Genomic DNA, 17,477 nt, shown 5'->3' with positions numbered 1-17,477 from the left:
GTGTTCTAAAAAGTAAAAACAATCTTTTTGAGCCAAGAGCAACTGAACAGTCTGTTCAAAAGATCACCCTATCCCCCCCTTTCCAAAGTACAATATATGATCAGCAGAGACCAATATCTTTAGAAGAAGAAAAGTATCGTAAGTGTGAGTACTGTGATTTCCAGTCAGCACAAAAGGAATAAAGATGCCTTTCCATACTTAGAAGTTGGACACTGCATCAAGAGAAATTTGAGACAGGAGAGTGCGAGATTCACCCTGAAACGCTGAGTCTCCAATATGCAACCTGACCTGCAGATTATCAGCAATTTCTATGTTTCAGATTTCCAGCATCCGTAGCTTTAAGACTACTGATGGGCAGGGTACCAAGACATGAGATTTATAGACAACATAAACATCAAGTAAGAGTAAAATGGAGCAGGTGTTGGGAGAATGTGGAGGAATAGGAATTATAGAAGTGCTGGCTGTTCAGAGCATTGCCCAAGAAGGAGAAACTGATTCAATAGCAGTTTTCAACAGAAAATCAGATATATACACACACACACACACAAAGGAGAAAAATTTCCAAGGCAGTGAAGCAATTGGAAGTTTCTTCAGAGATGATACAGGCATGTCAGGCCATACACCCATACATTAGACCAAGCTGGTCTACTCTACACATCGTAGCAAGTATACACAGGAAAATTCCTTTTTTCCCCAAATACCAAAGCTGATACCAAGCAACATCATAGAAATTGAGAGACCTAATTTCTCTGCTTATTACCTTTTAAATGTACCAACTGGTAATAATTCAGATAGCTGGTAACACAACCAGTTAGGTTAGTGAAATTAGGCAAAGCTCCATGACGTTCACTGAGAAGGCCACAAAAACTTAGAATCCTTCATTTATCACACTGAGGTTTGCCTTCAAAGGATGTCAAACAGTAAACCACTTAGGGGTATTTTTCAATTAGACATATTAACACTCACTCAACCCAGAACAGGAATATAGGAAAAGCTGTTCAAAATGTCCAGCATGAATAATAAAAATGAATACACACTGATTGCCAAACTCTGAGGCAACGAAGAGGAATCCAGTCTTCAGCACACACATAGCAGTGGATACAGGAACAGTGTCAAAATACTTCAGCCTGATTTCAGTCACCTGTAAACATACAATGAACATGGCTTCATGAATTTCACTGACAGCATGAGCAACAGGATGAAGGAAGTGAACAGTGAATGACTACGAAAGAGAAATAAAAAAAATACAAAGTTTAATAGATACCAGAAGTAAAACGGAATTCAGTAATTGCTTTTCACTAAGTCTGTTTCAGGAAAACGGACATTCCATGAGCATTCAAATTGTATCAGCATTGAGTTTTAGCGATTCTTGAGGATGTAAGGGATGCAAAAGTTAGATCTGCTTTTCCCCTTTATTTATGGAATATAGTTCTTCCTGCATTTAAAGCCCATCTTTAACTGCATTAAGTCATCAAGAATTCTGTAATTTTAACCTAACCACAATGAAGAAATGCCAATAAATTTAATTCAGGATGAGAAAATAAGCATTTGGCAGGAAACCAGAAACAAAACAACAAATTTAAGTGAATGCATCACATATTCAAAAAAAAACATGAGAACCCATATTCAGCAGCAAATGATGAATTGTACTTAAATCTTATGGTGTCTCAGCTTCCTCAGCTGTGGTTAAATCCCAAATTAAGACAGTACATACCCAGACTTAAATGGGACAACATAAGGAGGGGCAACAGGATAAGCCCTGCCCTTAAAACTGACAGGCAGTAAAACCACACCTTGAGCTTAACTAGGTGTTAAAAATATTGAATGTTTTTGATTATCAAAAATATTTTAACTCAAACCCACTAAAAAAGCTGTTTAATTTTTTTGATAAACCCAATCAATTAGAAACTAATTTAATATGGTACTCTTTAGAGCCATTCTCTTTCACTGAATTAGCAAGGATTTTACCTAATGTCCCCAAGTCAAACTCAAAGTGTGAAATCTTAAGAGTTTACTTACCATGTCTTCATCTGTTTCAAGTGTGATTTTGAAGATATCACCTTGTTCAGTTTGTGCCAGGAAGAAGAACATGGACTTTGTTTTGTGCGTTGCAGAACAAACAAAGATCATTCCTCTTTCGGGATCATCCAGGTCATTCTGGGAGAAAACAAGTCATATTTTAAATGTCACCTGTGGTACACTTATAGGAGTAATCAATCCTATGCAACTGCGGGTTCAACTTAACAGTATGATTTGCTCTTTTTTGTTATGGACTATGGTTTCTGTCAGTACTTAATAACCTGTTTAATTACATTAAGTTGTCTGAAGTTCTAGATTTTTAACTAAGATAAAACAAGAGCAATCTGCTAAAGTTGAGGTGGGGAACAACCTGGGAGGCACATTACAATGATAAACCCTGTGTTTAAGCTGTGCTTCTAGGTCATAGGCATCAGATATAGGATGCATTGTTGACGAAGTCTAAATTTCTGAAATGCATCCACACAGTGTTGATGATACAGTGGTAATGTTTAGAGCAAGACCCAGACTCAAATAGGTTATTTTGCCTTGGAGTGTCAGCACATCCTATGAATCTGTACTCAAACAAGCAAGTTGACAATAAAACATCATACCCTAAGTTTGTGCCTTATAGGATGCAAAAGACCAGTGATCACCGTCATCATCATGTGCCATGTCATATCATGTGGGCAATCGTGGTCTTTTGACCATAACTGTTCTTGGCAAATTTTTGTACAGAAGTGTTTTGTCATTGCATTCTTCTGTGCAGTGTGTTTACAAGATTGAGGATGCCAGCCATTATCAATACTCTTCAGATTGTCTGCCTGGCACCAGTGGTCACATAACCAGGACTTGTGATATACAACATCTGCTCATATTAACATTCACCACCCGCTCCCATGGCTTCATGTGACCCTAATCGGTGGGGCTATGCAGGTACTACACCTTGCCCAAGGGTGACCTGCAGGAAAGCAGAGGGAAGGAGTGCTTTACAGCTCCTTTGGTATACATATCTCCACCCTGCCACCAGAAAAAAAAACTAGTAAACGCCCTAAAAGATCCCCAGTGCATAGCCAGTCAATGCAAAATTCTGACACTATATATACATTATTAGCAAAAGGGGGGGGGGGGGGGGGGGAGAACAAGGAAGGCAAATGCAGAAATCCAGCTAACATCACTCCCCTACATTGAGAAGATGAAGCTAAAAAAGTCAAAATACAGAGGGGCATTATCTAGCAGGATACCAATAGAAGCTAAATGCGTTCAAACCCAACAAAAACAGGTCACGGGGCCTTCTCAAGCATTCAATGAAGTTATAGGTGATGGGATTATTAAATGTCCTAATTCTATTTCCTATGTGATTATGAGATTAATTCTCAGTTAATTGATGACCGAAGGTACAAATTATTTTTCATGCTTACTTTGACTACATGCATGCTCCACATTGAGCCACTCATTCTCTACCCAAAAGAATCTTTGATTAACACAAAACACATCCAAATCAAATAAACTGCAGAAAAGCTGAATAGCTAATGATGTTTATTACAGACATCAGTATAACTCAGCCAAATAGTTTGCAGAAACCAAGCCTCAGTTGAGGAGCACAATGTAGATAAAGTACAACACTGCTACGAATGCTGCCATGGAGGGGAGACAAAACACTTACCAAATGAAAACCAGAGACCTTCTATCTTTATGGCCAGCAATTTTCCTTACTTTAACATTACAAAACAGATTACCACTGCCACTGATTTCATATTTGGCTGTATATAAATATGCTGTTCAATCCTGCTACAAAATTAACAGCAGCTACAATTAAAGGGCTTTTGAGAAGTTGTGGAACACACCAAAAATGCCAATTACTTCTACAATATTAAACAATTTTCAACATTCAAATTACACACAAACCAAAATTCCTATCTTTGCTGCAAAAATTAAATGTGGGTGATCACAAAATGCAATAAATTTCTTACCCTCCTCCTGGGAATGGGGCATCGGATATCAGGCTGGTCTCCAAAGTTTTTATACGTAATGTAATTTTCAGAGCAGATTAGTACACCACTGGGCCCATCAGAGCCTCCTGGAACTGTAGGGAATAGAAGTTTAATTTTCAACATACTACAACTTTACACCATTTTTCAGTTTTAAGGTAACTGCAGCCTAAGTGAACAATGCAACAATCGGTAGAGCTGTTGCCCCAAAGCTCCAGCATCCCAGGTTCACTCATGTGTGGATTCTGCGCAGAGCAGTACTCTCCCATATAGTCAGCAGTAATACAGGATGCAATCCGGTCCTTCAGCCCAATTTGTTCATGTCAACCTTGTCTATCGTTAACAAGCTAGTCATACAGTATTTTTTCTCCATTTGAACTGTATCCCCTTAAACCCCTCTTATTCACATACTTATCCAAAGACATGAGCGATATCCTTATCAGCAACTATAAATGGCCTCTAGTGTATAGCAGTAGAATTCCGAACTGAGTTTAATGGAATGTGTGTGGGGGGGGAAATCAGATTGATGTAGGATTAAGAGTAAATGCGCACTTAATGGCTAGAGCAGACCCGGTCAGCCAAAGGACCCATTTCATTACTGTATTACTTTCTGACTCGGTGAAATACAAGTTCTGGTAATGCAAAATGTATTTTAGAATCAGAATCAGGTTTACTATCACCGACCTATTTGCTGTGAAATTTGTTTTGCAGTAGGTTGAATTTCAAGTGGAAACCATTTGTCACGGCTTTGTTCCTGCCAGAATCATTGCCCTCAACCTCAATGAATGAGAAAATTCCAAGGCAAGGACCTGCAATTTGTGTTAAGTCTCATTAGCCATCACCTATCCCACTCTTGGTAGGACTATATGTCCTCAGTCCTCTCATGCTACAGAACATATTTTCCCACACCATACTTAACCAGAACTATCCCAACTTTTACCCCAAATTGGAGTCACCCTTCTTCCAAAACTCCACTGCAGATTGTCTATGAGCAGCAGCCTCTCAGTTCAAGGCCATTTTTGTTGGTCAATACTGTGCTTTTGTAAGAACATCAATAACAAGTGTTCTCTAGACTAGTGATCGCCAACCAGTCGAACGTGATCGACCGGTCGATCTTTGAGACTTTCCCAGAAGATCCCAAAGAAAAACACAAATACTGTTGCAATGCGAGCATTATAAAAATAAGTAATACTAATTAGGATAATAGTAATATAGCAATTCTCCTGCTAAGGAAAGCTGTTTGTAAAGAGAGGTTGCTTCCAGTGTTGTGAGGTTTTAGTTCCGTTCTTTCTGCCCAGTGCACATGTGTGTATCGCCCCTCCGCCATGCACCACGGTTTCAGCATAGCTTGTGCTGCATCAAAGTGGCCAATTAGATTAGGTAAGAGTACAGACTGTCACAAACATCAATATGCACTTGCTGGTCATATCCTGCAAGGTAGCTAGCTAGTATGGTGGAGGCTCCACAAAAGGCGAAGACATACAAATTCCATCCGGAATGGGAAGAGGAATTTCTATTTACCTTGGTGAAAGACAATTGTGTATGTCTTAGACAATAGATGCAGGAGAAGGCCATTCGGACCTTCGAGCCAGCGCCACCATTCATTGTGATCATGGCTGATCATCCCTCAATCAGATCATCCTGTTCCTGCCTTCTCCCCATATCCCTTGACTCCGCTATTTTTAAGAGCTCTGTTGTGTTGTGCACTGACTAAAGAGGGAATCTGGAGCGGCACAACATCAACCACCAGAAATTTAAAGACACCTACCCCCCAAAGAGTGCAATCCGTGCCAGTAAGGTTGAGGAGCTGATATCAGAGTTGAAGGCCCAGGAATCGTTTTTCACAAAACATGCTGCTCAAAATAAGGCTGCTATTGAAGCATCATTTTGTGTAAGTCACCTTTTGGCTAAACACAAGAAGCCTTTTACAGATGGCGATTCAAGGAAGCAATGGCCAGTACCACACAGGCTGTTTTTAATGACTTTAAAAACAAAGACAACATCAAAACCGCAATACGTAATATACCGCCTGGCCCTGCAACAAGGACAAGGAGGGTAGAGTCACTGTCAGAGGATGGGGATCGACAAGTGTTAAAGGACTTGTCACTCTGAATATTTTTCACTACAGTTCAATGAGTCCCTGGATGTAATGCAAACAGCTCAGCTTGTCGTATTTGTCACAATGGCTTTCCAGGATTTTACAACAAAGGAGGACTTCCTCACTCTTTTGCACTTAAAGGAGAGAATGAGAGGTGAGGATATTTACAAGTTTAAAAAATGTCATTGAACATGACATCCCCATTCATAAACTTGTGGCAATTACTACTGATGGGGCCCCAGCAATGCGTAGTGTGTGCATTGGTTTTATAGCACTGTGCCTTAATGACCCTGATTTTTCCAACTTCCTGAATTATCACTGTGTGATTCATCAGCAGGCCTTGGCTGGGAAGGTCATGGATTTTTCTCATGTAATGACACTGGAGGTCAAACTGATAAACTTAATTCAAGTAAAAGCTCGTCAGCTCCGCTTATTCCAAGGCATTATTGGATGACTCGATGCCGCTTATGGAGACGTAATTCTTCATGCTGATGTTCAGTGGTTGAGTCGTGGCAAAGTGCTGCAACGATTAGTTGACTTGCTGCCTGAGAAAAAGACTTTTCTGTCGACAAGAAATGAGGAGCACGAGGAACTGTCAGATGATGCGTGGCTACTGCATTTAAGGTGTCTGATAGACCTAATGGCTAAATTAAACACACTTAACAATGAGCTCATGGGAAAAGACCAACACCTGCCCCACATGATAAGCACAGTAAATGCATTTAAGGCCAAGCTCAGTGTCTGGATTACAAATTTAAAGAATGGGAGGCTGACACACTTTCCCAAAGAAAAAAATGCTTTTCGCCCTGAGCAGTAGATCGACATTTTGGGGAGTTAAACGTCATGAAAGATATTGATGCATTTATTTCAAACCCATTTCTGCCCATTGATATAGAACAGATAGCAGCCAAATTTCAGCAAGTGACATCGAAATGGAAATAATTGATTTGCAAAATGACATTGAGCTTAAAGCATGATGAAAGGACAGTGACTTTTGGGGGCTTGTCAGCAGGGAGAAGTTTCCTCATCTCACCACATGTGCACTAAAAGTCAGAGCCTACTCCGGGTCAACTTATCTGTGTGAAATTGCATTTTCACAGATGAAAATTCTTAAATGTAAGTACAGGAGCTGTCTTACTGACAGACACCTCTCAGACTGGCTTCTGTAGTTACGAGCCAAATTTCAGGGAACTAGCAGAAAGTATTCAGCCCCAGTCATCACACTGAGTGCAGGAGTCAATTTTTATTCATTTATTTTTCGTGTTGAAATAAAATTAAATAATGAAACTTAGAATTAAAGGTATGAAGTATTGTAATATCCTTAAAGCAAGATAGCTATGGCCTGTTTGATATGCTAGTTGCAGTGTTTTCTTGATTGAATTAATTTGAGTTTGACAAAAGCATTTTATGTAATTCAAATACAATCAGCCCAGATAAAAGGCCTCAAGTTGGAAGTACAATCTGAGCTGTTTTTCTCTAAATGATTCAGTCAGTCGATCTTGCCTTTCACTAAGGCCGAGGTAGGGGACCTTGGGCTTAAAAAGGTTGGTGACCACTACTCTAGACAGTTACAAAGTAGGTTCAGATGCAAGCCACAGCTGCCATAATCCTGCAGAACATGCATCAACCAGACCTTATGTTGCCAGTCAGATCTTTACCATTAACTTTTATAATTTGCCTTCAAATTTAGTTAACCTTGGTAAAATTAACAAAGACTTTTCTCCCTACCCAGGAAAAGGAAAACCAATTTGAGATTGGTTTTATTTCATCCCAGACTTTCCACAATAAACCAATGACTTCAAGACCTAAAGATAATAGTCTGATACAAACTTACACCAAGAACTAAGATAATAAATTGTTTTTTTAAGTAATCCACCAGCTAAATTCCCATTACTCTAGTGAAGTATCCTTAATCTGAAATGATTATTCAGTTTCTCTTTTCAGATGCCTAGGGTATCCAACCATTCTCATTTTTATTTCAGATTTCCAGCATCTATTCTTTCTTTAAAAAAACACTTTCTTTCCCACTATGAATTCTTATTTCATCATATCAAGGTAAATTGGTGTGTTTCAGCATAGATGACAACATCTGACTCTGAACTTAAGCCAGCTTACCAAGATTCATTTAATCAATTTGCAGTCCACTTGGCCATACCTGTGATCAGGAAGTTGCCATGCTCTTCCAGGGGTTCACTGTATTTCCTCACAACATGGTTTAGGCCCAAGTCCAACTCATAGAATGTCAATGTCTGCTGAGTATTAGCAGCAGCTTCACCTGTAGGATCACTGTCTGCCTCCTACAACAGAGGAAAAGGACACAAACACAAAACTGACTGTTTAACTCACAAATGTTTTTTAAACTTTTCAACAAATGACGACTGAATTATTTTTCATGCATGGCCATTAACCTGAATATCAGGTCAGTATGGAATTTGAACATATTTCATTCCTTTATCCATTGGAAGCTGACCAAGTCACCAGGTTTTCTTAATGCTACACCATCTCACAACTGTCAATGAATAGCAATCAAGAATCCAAATACTCCCAAAGACTTGGCATCATGTTAAATCTATACAGCAAGTTCCTGAACATGCTTTAATGGAAGATCAACATTAACTATATTTTCTTCTGTAAGTGAGTATTTACACCATTATGTTTCTACAAGCACAATCATTTATCAACTGAACCATTATTGCATAATTCAGAGCCTCAGAAGCAGTTGACTTGAAGATAAAGTATCTGATTTTACAGGGATGCATGCAACTGATACTCTATAATGAAACTATAAAGCTGATAATTCATGCAAGGTTTATATTAAAATTTTAAAGCAAAATCTTCCTGTCTAAAAGTGACAAATTACATACTGAACCATGAGTACCAGATGTGATACTCAACTTGGCCCGTGCAGAAATAGCTGATCTCAGTTAGCCGGTGTCCAAGTCTTTCAATCACCAGCCGGTTACCAAAAAATTCACAGTAAAGAACAAATATGACTGTACTTGCCAACATAATCCCCAAAGCTCAAGTGCACATCAACCAGAGTCCAAACTACAAAAATCGTTCTTTAGAAAGAGTCCATACCTTGAAACTATTGCAGAAAGTGAGAAAACTTGAAAAATTATTTTCTCAAAACTGCAATAATTTGGCAATCAATGCCTCAGCAAACAAAAAAAATGTTTTAACACACATTAGTCATACAATCCTCTAAAGCTCAAATACCTCATAGTCCATCTCAAGGCAAGCAAACATAGGATTTTCAAAGCCAACATCGACACCAACAACATGATACACCAGAGTATTTGCTTTATGAGCCTCCAGCGGTGAAGAAATGGTGAGACGAGCAGCAGCATCTCTGTTCAGGATGTAGACCAGCTTTTGCTTCTCAATGGCACCTGGCAAGAAACCAAACCACTTATGTCATGGAACCAGAGGCACAATGTTAACATCTATTTTCTTTTAAAAATATGAATATACTGTAGATCTCTCAAAGCACTATAATAAACAAACAGCTGAATCAAAGCAAAGACATCCACTTTGTTCAGTATGTCACCTTATCAAGGGATAGACAATTACCTTCACCTATCAATCAGTTTCTGACACAAGGGAACATCAAGAGAAATTTTCCAGATTTTCTACTCCTGATTTCCACTCCCTTCCAGAAACTAGGCAAACTGATTTCAGGTGAGACTTCCAATATTCAGTCTCAGATTATTGCTCTCACATGATGTTTTCAAGAACAAGACAATAGTGAGGTAAGTAGGTGGTGCAGCAGATTAGTCAGAATCTAACTGGATGGCAGTCTCACAGTGAATAGCCTGGTTCTTACTTTCTCCTGCCACTTACCTATCATGACAGCACGACCTTTCGGGTCAACTGCCAAGTATTGGCCAGGAACAATGCGTCGGCATCCACTCTTTCCAAAGGTTTCCTGATGAACCTTGTCAAAGATATTCTTGGAAGGCTGGTATTCCAGGATAACAATTCTGCCAGAGTCACTGCCTACTACTATGTAATCTGTGGATAAAATAGAAGCAAGATTTATGATGAAAGCATAGAGGTAAAGACAAAACAATGCATTATCAACGTAGATACAAGCAAAACCCATATCACCAGAACACTTTAGCAATGGGAGTTAACTTCTTTATTGTGCTCTGGGAGTTTCTGTAGTGTTTGCTTGGAAAACATGGCAAATACTCTTACACATCAGGGCAACTTCCTTTCACCTGACAATTGTCAACTAAAATGGTGAAGCAAACTAGCAATATGGCAATGATCACAATGGTCAAGTGTGGACCCACAAATGAATTATGTTTGAGCTCCAGTTCTAAAAATCATCCTACCAGTTGCCAACTTTGATTGCTTTTATCTATAATTCAGATCTTGGGTGTGATGGATGACTGAGATAAAAAATATATGGGTACTCACTAACTGTATTCAGACCCCATTTGACTTCAGGCCACAGAAAGATAAAGACAGGCCTTCTTTTTCAAATGTACATTGAAACATAGAGCAAAATGCATCCTTTGTATTTGTAAGGATTGTGCTGGGCAACCTACAAGTGTTGCCATACTTCCTGCAACGAAACAGCATGACTATGGTGGAATTTTCACCATGTGGGATTGAGGAATGTGTCATAGGACAGAGGCCTCCACGTAGAAATTCACATTTCTCCAGCACTTCATCACAGATGAGACATGCTGGCTTATCAGTCAGGGCATTGCACTGTGTTAGAAGTCATAATACAGCTGTACAAGACGTCGGCAAAGCCACAGCTGGAGTATTACGTACAGTTTTGGTTACCCTGTTGCAGGAGACTAAATTAAGTTGGAAAGAGAGCAAGATTTACAAGCATGCTGCCACAACACGAGGGCCTGAAATCAAGAGTTTGGGCTAGCTAGAACGTCATTCCTTGGAACACAGGAAACCGAAACGTGATATATAAAATAATAACGAGGGCATAAAATCATGAGATGCAGTGTTTGTCTCAGTGAAAGGGAATCAAAAATTAGAGAGCATGCGTTGAAGAGAGGGATAAGATTTAAAAGGGATTTGACAGGAAACTTCTTCACACAGAGGATGGTGTGTCTTTGGAACAAGCTGCCAGAAGTGGTTGAGGCAGTTACAGTAACACTTAAAAGACATTGGTACAATTACATGGATAGGAAAGGTTTAAAGATATGAGCCGAATGAGTCTGGGTACCTTGGTTGGCATGGACGATTTGGGCTGATGGGCCTGCTTCCATGCTTCATTGCTCTAAATTAAAAAAAATTAATCTATATACTACTAAAACTCTCCTGCTGTTTGTGACCTCCAATTAGCGCAAATGGTGCATTACAGTGGCACTATTTTTGGCTAAATCGACCTAAAATGCACTAACTTACAGAATGAATCCAAAGTTCAGGGTTATATATTTTTGGCTAAATCGACCTAAAATGCACTAACTTACAGAATGAATCCAAAGTTCAGGGTTATATATTTGCATTAAAATTGCTCACTTGCCAAAATCAACAGCCCCGCTTTCACCTGAGAGCCGATGTCAGCCATGATGGAAACCGCGACACACCACCACGACGCACGTGCACGGCCAGCCTCAGCAGCGACACCAACCGGAGGAAAAGGGCAGGGCAGCTCTATTTCGAGCGGTCACATTCTGTTCATCACCATCAGAACGTGCAGGATTGGGACAGATCTAACTGCCACCCATCAAGAAGAGATAATTAAATCTTATGGTAATGACATACTTCGAGACACCCATCAAACCCTTTGCTGTAGTCAAAGGACAGCTGTGACTATATTACGCCCATTTAGGAGAGCGGCAATCATATCATCAAGAGTAATCAGCATCCTGGAGGCTTTGGTGTTATGCTTTATATTTTCTATCCAGCATTAGGGTAACAAAAAATATGGTCAGCCTAATTATGCCACGTGGAAAGAGAAAAGGGACATTTGGGTCAGTGGGACTAGGTGAGAGTAAGCATTCGACACGGACTAGAAGGGCCCAGATGGCCTGTTTCCATGCTGTAATTGTTATATGGTTATGTGGCTATTATGGTCAAGAGATGACACCAAACGTCGTCGGGAAGTGGCAAGGAGAGGGAGAGAACAAGAATCGGTTGAGTCCAGGGCCGCACGACTCCAAGATCAAAGAATCAGGACAGAAAATAAGCGACAGAGGAGAGGCATGCATGTCTCCAAAATGACAACTGGCGTAGGAGGAGGAGAGAGGAAGAGACAAAGAAGCTGAGAAATGCACGTCTCCAAGATCAGACACAAAGAACAAACAGCAGAAGAGATGAAGAGACGGTGGATGAAAGGACTGCACGTCTCCAGAATGACGACGAGAGGCAGGTGGCAGTTCAACCAGAAATTAAACAAGGAGCCTTGCTACACATTGTTCTTGGTTAATAAACTGAGGTTTTCTTCTTCAATTTCCAAAGTAAAGCGATACCAATAGCATTCAGGAAAATTTAATGTTCATTCTGGTCACATCAGACTGCACTACCCTTCTTTCAAAGGGTGCTCCAACAGGTCACCTCGTTGTCTACTATCAACTAATAACCATTACCCAGGTATGGTTGATTAGTTAGAGATCTGATTCTTGAATAAATCCTGTATTGGCAATTTAAACGCATTCATTACAGAGCAGAAGTTGAAAGTATCATTATGGCAGCTTAAGTATTTGAATTCAGTTTTGAGCAGTAAGTAAAAAATCAGTATAAGTGACACTTTTATTTGGTTTGTTTCTCAGGTAAGCAGGCAACAAGGCTGCTTTATACGTTACTGTAGCTTCAGATAAATTTAGTGGATTCTTGTCCTCTGTAATGTATTTGAAATGTGAATAAAACCTTTCAACCACCTTCCTAAAGGCAACAAGGGACAAACACATTCCAGGAAAGTACAAAAACAATGAATCTTTCCTTGCCTGCTTCATGAAACTAAATCATGATTTGAACTCCCTAACCTAAGATCAACAGAAAACTCCCAACTGAGCAGTTAATACAAAATCAAATTTCTTGGAAATTAACTATTTGAAAAATGCATTTCTTACATTGCTCTACAATGGTAAAATGGTAGGTAAAAGCTGGGGCTAACAAGAAGTTCAGAATAGCCACTGAAATAAGAGACCACGATTTATTCCAATTCCAATCACCATTACCTTTACAGTATACATACAGCTATACTGATAAGTTTTCAAGCATTTTAGATACTTCCCAATGCTGATCATCTCAGAACCTTTTTCTATGAAGCAACAAAAAAATCAAAATCCAGTCCTGCTAGTGACTTCCTAAGTGGGTTCACACATTTCCAACTGGAACTGTGGCTTACAACTAACCACTTATTAGACATCCTTTCAATCAAATCTCTAAACCAAAATGTTCACGTGAATGAAGTCACTAAGTTCCAGGAATGATCAAATGATACTGGGAATGAAAGGGTTAGTACATGAAGAGCATTTGGTGGCTCTGGGCCTGGACTTAATTTTAGAAGAATAGGCACAGGGAATCTCATTGAAACATCAATTATTGAAGGATCTAGATCAATTAGGTTCTTTACGGTTGTTATAGCCGGGGGAGGTAGTGGGCAAAAGCTTGCACTACCTATTAAATGCTCTCAATGGGGTGTGTCTCAAACAGCCTCTGATAACCAAGTCCAGCTCCTGGCCTTAACTGTTGGCTTAGCTATTAAACCCAGTGGAACCATTTTTACCTTTAAAAGGAGCAGTATCAAGTTACTGGCCCCTTAAAACTAGTCGCTTCAGGCAGATGGGGCTCATCAGCTATGGAAGGCAACTCATTTTCCAACCTCCACTGTTTGCAGCTATACCCACTACGGAGAAGGGTTTGAGAGTAAACTTAGAGGGAAAAATCCAGGGTGGGTCCCTAAAGCAGTCCTACATTGAATTCAACGCTAACTGGCAACTTCTGCAACGCTGCTGGTGCCAAACTGTATTGGTCTCTGCCATTCCTGTTGATTCATCAATTGCAAGAAAGGGAGCCTGATACATGGACAACAGCTTGCTCTCCCTATTGTACTGCACTGGCTTGAATATCACTTAGACAGCTAAGACGCAATGTCTATGGTAGACCCCGACCAACAGAAGGCCTTAGAGTGGATGTGAAGAGAATGTTTCATCTAGTGGGGGAGTGTAGGACCAGAGGGCATAGCCTCAGAATACAAAGGAGGAATTTCTTTAGCCAAAAGATGTTGAGTCTGTGGAACTCATTGCCAGCGACAGTTAAGAGGCTACGTCATTGGGCATAATTAGAAGAAGAGGTTGATAGAGCATCAAAGATTATAGGGAGAAAGGAGGAGAATGGGGTTGAGAGGGATCATAAATCAGCTGTGATGGAATGGTGGAGCAGCTGTTTTATAGTCTTAAAAGGGATCAAATTAAATCTCCCATACCACTGCATGATCTCAAACATCCATTTGGATTAGGAATAATGTAGGACAAGATGGTATTTCTATATATGATTCAGGAAGTTATGATGGAAAATGCCTATATGGAATTGAGAATAAGATGTAGTTCACCACTGATCATCTCCATGCCATTTATGCTTGTCTTTACTGAGAGGAAAGCACTTGGATGAAGCACTAGAAGCCTGTCCAAATGAGATGAGATGACAGATTAATTTAAAATTGCTGAATTTACAAGCAATTTTGTAAGAGGTCAACACATTTAAGATTCCTACCTTTGGTACCTCCAGTTAACCTGAAGGCCATCAAAGAACGAATGATCCCAAAGGCCTCCACTGTCAGCAGGGTATGCACCTTCCCAGTATTTGCATCTGGACGCAGCAACTCCAGGATTTTCCCCCTGGAAACAACGATCTCCTGCATTTTGGTGCCTATATTGAAACATATGAATCAGAAGGACAATTCTGAAACTTCTATACCATAAAGCCCAAAAACTTAGCATTAACAATTCTGCAAAATAATCTCCTGCAGCTAGAATTGCAGATTTTTACATCTTTGCATTGTACTGCTGCAACAAAACATCAAATTTCATGTAACACAAGTCAGTGATAATTCTGGAAAAAAGTCGAACAGGACCCGAATTCAAAACATTCTAAATACAGTGAGATGATTAAGCCAAAGGCAGCGCATAAAAAAAGGAAGCTAGGATCAAGTGTAAGTAAAAGTTGTCTCATTAGGCTTTGGAATTCAAAGAAAGCACCGGAACACATCCTACAGTCCACCAGCAATACTGAGTATTACAGGTGTCACTTGCAGTGTTTCCACTTCTTACAGATGCACCAGCAAACTGATGGCACAATCTATCCCACTAACAGAAGTCAAACCAAACCAGCTTGTCTGCAGATTCTTACCTGAGAAGTTTCCATGAATGGCATGTGATATGCCAGTTGCTCTTTGAAGGGTCAGATTATATAAAAACATGATTCCACAATTTCTTTTATCACTAATAAAGAAAGTTAGATCCCACTTCCAGTGTTTAAGAGATGCTGCAGACAGAATACAAATCGAATCTGTAAATTTTAATTACAAAAACAAAAGAAAATTAACAACACGAAGACACAAGGCAACTGAAAACTGTTCAACATTAACTTTGTTTTTTTTCTATTGATGCTGTCTGACCTCAGCATTTCTAGTTTATATTGCTTCAGGACCACAAGATAACTGGAAAACTTAAATGTTCAAATCTACAGCCCAGATGCCACAACTTTTATTTTCCATGGAGAGAAATGCATGGGAAGCCAGTACTTCATTCCCCCCCCTCCTCCCGTTCTAATTACCTCCCCCTCCCCAGCATCCCGTTCCAATTACCCCCCCCGCGCCCCATTCCAATAACCTCCCCTTCCCCCCACCGCCTCCCGTTCCAATTACCTCCCCCCCCAGCATCCCGTTCCAATTACCTCCCCCCCCCCAAGGCGTCCCGTTCCAATTACCTCCCCCCCCATAGCGTCCCGTTCCAATTACCTCCCCCCCCCATGGCATCCCGTTCCAATTACCTCCCCCCCAGCATCCCGTTCCAATTACCTCCCCCCCCCAGCATCCCGTTCCAATTATCTCCCCCCCCCCCGCCTCCCGTTCCAGTTACCTCCCCCCCCCCCCCCCGGCGTCCCGTTCCACTAAACTCTCCCACCCCCGGAGTCCTATTTTTACCCACTGCCCGCCCGCCTGCAAGACGGGGGACAATGCGCTGCCACCTAGGCCCGAAAACCTAACTCGTCTCTGAACACCTATTGGCGGCCGCCTCCCTGAAATATCGCCAGATTAGGCTGGGCCGCGGTGCCTGGGATCGGCGGCAGCCACCATACCTGCGGAGGGAGGCCAGATGCCGCCGATGCGCGCTCAGACTCGGCTGGACATCCTCCCCTCACCGCGCCATCCTTCCCTCTCCGGCCCAGGGTCCTGTCTGTCTGCACGGCTGGCCCGCGCCCGCCTGACGCGGCCCTTCGGCACAGCCAAGTTCAAAGGCGAATACACCCTTCTGCACACTGCTCCTCGTAGTCAAGTAATTATAAATTATGTCGCAAAGCAACTCTCACACATATGAACACCCTTACGGAGAGTTGTAAAGTATTTTCGTCAGGCAGCTATTCAGACACATCGACAACATGCCCAAGTCCCTTTATCGGGGTACAAGCCTGTAGGCGGTTTCACAGCGTTGTACAGCTCAGACCTTATTATGATAGGCTTATTTAAAATGTAGCTGTTCCTTACTTTAGTTTCGAATTGCAGCATGATTTGCTATGTAACATAATTTATATATAAATTCCTTTTTAAAAGAATTTTTTTTACACTTCTGAATTATGTTAAAAAGCACTATCGAATTGGTCACCCCTCTCTTTATTGTTGATTGGCTGAATTAATTCTATTAAAATGAATATTTTGCCTACATTTTTATATTTATTTCAGGCTGTAGCTGCTTTTATTCCTAAATCGTTTTTTGATTCCCTGGATTCTATTATATCTTACATATGGAAAAATAAAATTTCTTGATTAAATAAAGTTCATCTTCAAAAAGCTAAAAAGAATGGAGGTTTAGCCTTTCCCAATTTTAGGTTTTATTACTGGGCAGTCAATATACGGAATCTTACATTTTGGTTATATTAATCGAGAGGACTGTCTGGTCTGGGTTTCCAGCTAATTCTGTTAATAAATTTTCTATTATTTCTCTTCTTGGATCCTCAATTCCTTTATCTTTAAGTAACAACTGATAATTTTGTAGTTAAACACACTTTGAGGATTTGAGTACAATTTAGAAAATATTTTGGTTTATTGAGTTTTTCACTTTCAAGTCCCTTTTTTTCTAACTATTTTTTCAAACCATCTATGACTGATGTAGTTTTTAAAGAGTGGAATAGATTGAGTACAGGTATTAAATGTTTTCAGGATTTGTTTGTTG

General features: G+C 40.3%; 1 protein-coding gene across 1 annotated transcript in view; it reads right to left on the bottom strand.

Annotated features, from left to right (window-relative positions):
• Nucleotides 1–16,533, bottom strand: part of sf3b3 (splicing factor 3b, subunit 3) — a 57,471-nt gene extending 40,938 nt beyond the window's left edge. Inside the window, exons 1-9 of the mRNA XM_073069679.1 lie at nucleotides 16,387–16,533; nucleotides 15,436–15,594; nucleotides 14,800–14,955; nucleotides 9,949–10,119; nucleotides 9,325–9,497; nucleotides 8,261–8,402; nucleotides 3,990–4,102; nucleotides 2,020–2,157; nucleotides 1,038–1,141 (exon numbers count right to left, since the gene is read on the bottom strand). Of these exons, the coding sequence (XP_072925780.1) occupies nucleotides 1,038–1,141; nucleotides 2,020–2,157; nucleotides 3,990–4,102; nucleotides 8,261–8,402; nucleotides 9,325–9,497; nucleotides 9,949–10,119; nucleotides 14,800–14,955; nucleotides 15,436–15,505 (1,067 nt within the window). The 5' untranslated portion in view covers nucleotides 15,506–15,594; nucleotides 16,387–16,533. The remainder of the gene's footprint in view (nucleotides 1–1,037; nucleotides 1,142–2,019; nucleotides 2,158–3,989; nucleotides 4,103–8,260; nucleotides 8,403–9,324; nucleotides 9,498–9,948; nucleotides 10,120–14,799; nucleotides 14,956–15,435; nucleotides 15,595–16,386) is intronic.
• Nucleotides 16,534–17,477: the final 944 nt, after the last annotated feature.

Source organism: Hemitrygon akajei, chromosome 17, assembly GCF_048418815.1.
Source record: "Hemitrygon akajei chromosome 17, sHemAka1.3, whole genome shotgun sequence".
Taxonomy (NCBI): domain Eukaryota; kingdom Metazoa; phylum Chordata; class Chondrichthyes; order Myliobatiformes; family Dasyatidae; genus Hemitrygon; species Hemitrygon akajei.
Note: the sequence above shows the minus strand (reverse complement) of the source record. Positions and strands in the feature narration are given on the sequence as shown.